This window comes from Caenorhabditis briggsae (assembly GCF_000004555.2).
Source record: "Caenorhabditis briggsae AF16 supercontig from assembly CB4, cb25.NA_259, whole genome shotgun sequence".
Classification (NCBI taxonomy): Eukaryota; Metazoa; Nematoda; class Chromadorea; order Rhabditida; family Rhabditidae; genus Caenorhabditis; species Caenorhabditis briggsae.
In genome coordinates, this window is record NW_025543333.1 from 5,656 (window position 1) to 7,776 (window position 2,121).

A 2,121-nucleotide genomic window follows, 5' to 3' on the forward strand; every position below is an offset into this window, starting at 1 on the left:
TTGTTGCTCTCGCCAATACTCACCCAAATGACATACCTTTCTTGTAATCAAAGACATGTGATGGCTGTGTGGAAAAAATCGAACCCAAATTGTTGTAAATCGAATGCAGTGGATCCCAATATCCCTTTAAATCATAAATAACCTATGGAAACAACTCGGTCATAATCCACTATTACAATTCTTTCCTTGATTTTTTTCTATTCGAATTTAAACATTTTACTTCAAACAGCTAAACATTCCTTAAACACATCAAACAAGTAAATGCAAAAACTTGAATTCCTTATCATATCGAATCTTACGAACAACTCTGCCATTTCGGGGAACCTGAACCGCTTTAAGCATTATCGGAAAGTATTGGAGCATTCTGGAATTCGTGTTATTGAAAATTGATCTAAAGTTGGGATTGTTCCTTTATTCAGATGTCTCCTCATACTGGCGATTCTGCTTCCTTTTATAGCATCTCCTCAGCATATCCACGATTATGCTCTAGATCTGATATGGTGATAAGGAAGTGATCACGCCAAATATGTAGCGTTGAATAGTTGGAGAATAGAGTTTATGACTATTTGTGTCATTCTAGATATGATCTAGTATTGTTGGATTTGAGGTCATGCAGTACAACCTCTGCTGCCGCGACACTCCAGCCCATTGATTGAAATGACTATATTAGAGGCTGAAATTTAATTATTATTGGATTTCGAAAGTTTATCAACGTTATTTCCGGGTTCTAAAGTGTGGTCTCAACTCTCTGCCCGTATTGAACTCGAACATCCGAATCGATTCTTCTAGAACTTTTGAAAAACCATTTGGGCTTAACCGTCTTCCATAAAGCCATCACATTCCTCCTATTACATCCAAGATATGTGATTTGAGTGATTGTTGGCATCAGCAAAGCGTCGAAAATTTTTGAACATTCAATTGCTGCAGAAATTCGAAGAAACGGTTTATCTTCATTGTCTAACACTCCATACAAGGCATAGAATAGAAAAAACTGAAATTCAAGTATAAAAAAAAGGAAATTCTGATAAATTTGTACCATTTGCTTTGCGACAACAACTACTAATTGCCAAGCAACAAATCTTTGGGGTTTTTTTGATTTTTGCAGATGCCAAATTAGTCAGTTTACTTATACTAATTACTATTGGGATGTATAATAAAGCAGAGGCAGTTAAAAATGCCTGGAGGGATAAATTATAAACCTGAAATTTAAATTTATTGCTCAGGTTAAAAAATAATTACTCACGTAACTGAGAACTGAGTAATTATCTTCCATAGCAGATATTGATAAATTTGGTTCTTTTTCTGAGCTTGTTTTCAATAGAAAAATACCTTCTGAAATTGAACATGCATAGGCAACTACCAGAATCCAGTTCACCGTTCTTCTGGAGAAATTCAAGTATTTCTCGGTGCTCGGATAGAAATAAACGAAGAATCGTTGAATTGCCAATAAACCAATCAGAAATTGATTGACTTCTGATACACATGCAAATGGTAGCGCACTGAAGATAAGGAATAAATAAAACAAGGTCAAATAATCCAAGTAGTACAACAAATATTCAAAAGCCACAAAGCACCAAAACGCCATGGTCAATTTTTTATTGATTTCATGAAAATGGTCGATAATTTGAAAAACTGCAGTTTCCTGATCACGTGATTTATTCAATTTGTATACGTTTAAATAGATCGCAAAAATCGATAAAACTATTATACCAGACACAATGAAAAATATGAGATAATACTTAAATTCGTTTTCCAGATAAGGGTTGAAATGGCGCAATAAAGTCTCGCCGTTACTAGAATTCATTTTTGGGGGAAAAAAAGAATAGAATGAGATTATGGAGGCTCTAGGGTGTATGAAGACAGCTGAAAAAAAGGGACGAATCCTTCTTAGTACTTCATTTGGCATTTTTCAACTTCCATGAAGAAACCAGGATATTTTCAAAACCGAATACATTTTGACTAGGCTTTCCATGACGGGCGGGTAGCGAACGGGTAGCTGCTACCCGCCTGTTCCCGAACCCGCCCGCTACCCGCCCGCTTGCTACCCGGAACTTTTTGTGTTTGCAGACAATGCGCGCAACTTGCCGACACTTCGATTGAAATATTTTTTAAATGATTTGT

The 2,121-nt window shown here is 36.0% G+C and overlaps 1 protein-coding gene across 1 annotated transcript; it reads right to left on the reverse strand.

Moving 5' to 3' along the window:
* Positions 1 to 727: 727 nt before the first annotated feature.
* On the reverse strand, positions 728 to 1,804 carry CBG24904 (the record flags this gene model as incomplete). The annotated part of the gene is made up of 2 exons (XM_045240972.1): positions 728 to 991; positions 1,244 to 1,804. The coding sequence occupies 2 exons, from the start codon at positions 1,802 to 1,804 to the stop codon at positions 728 to 730; spliced, it is 825 nt and encodes a 274-aa protein (XP_045091432.1).
* Positions 1,805 to 2,121: the final 317 nt, after the last annotated feature.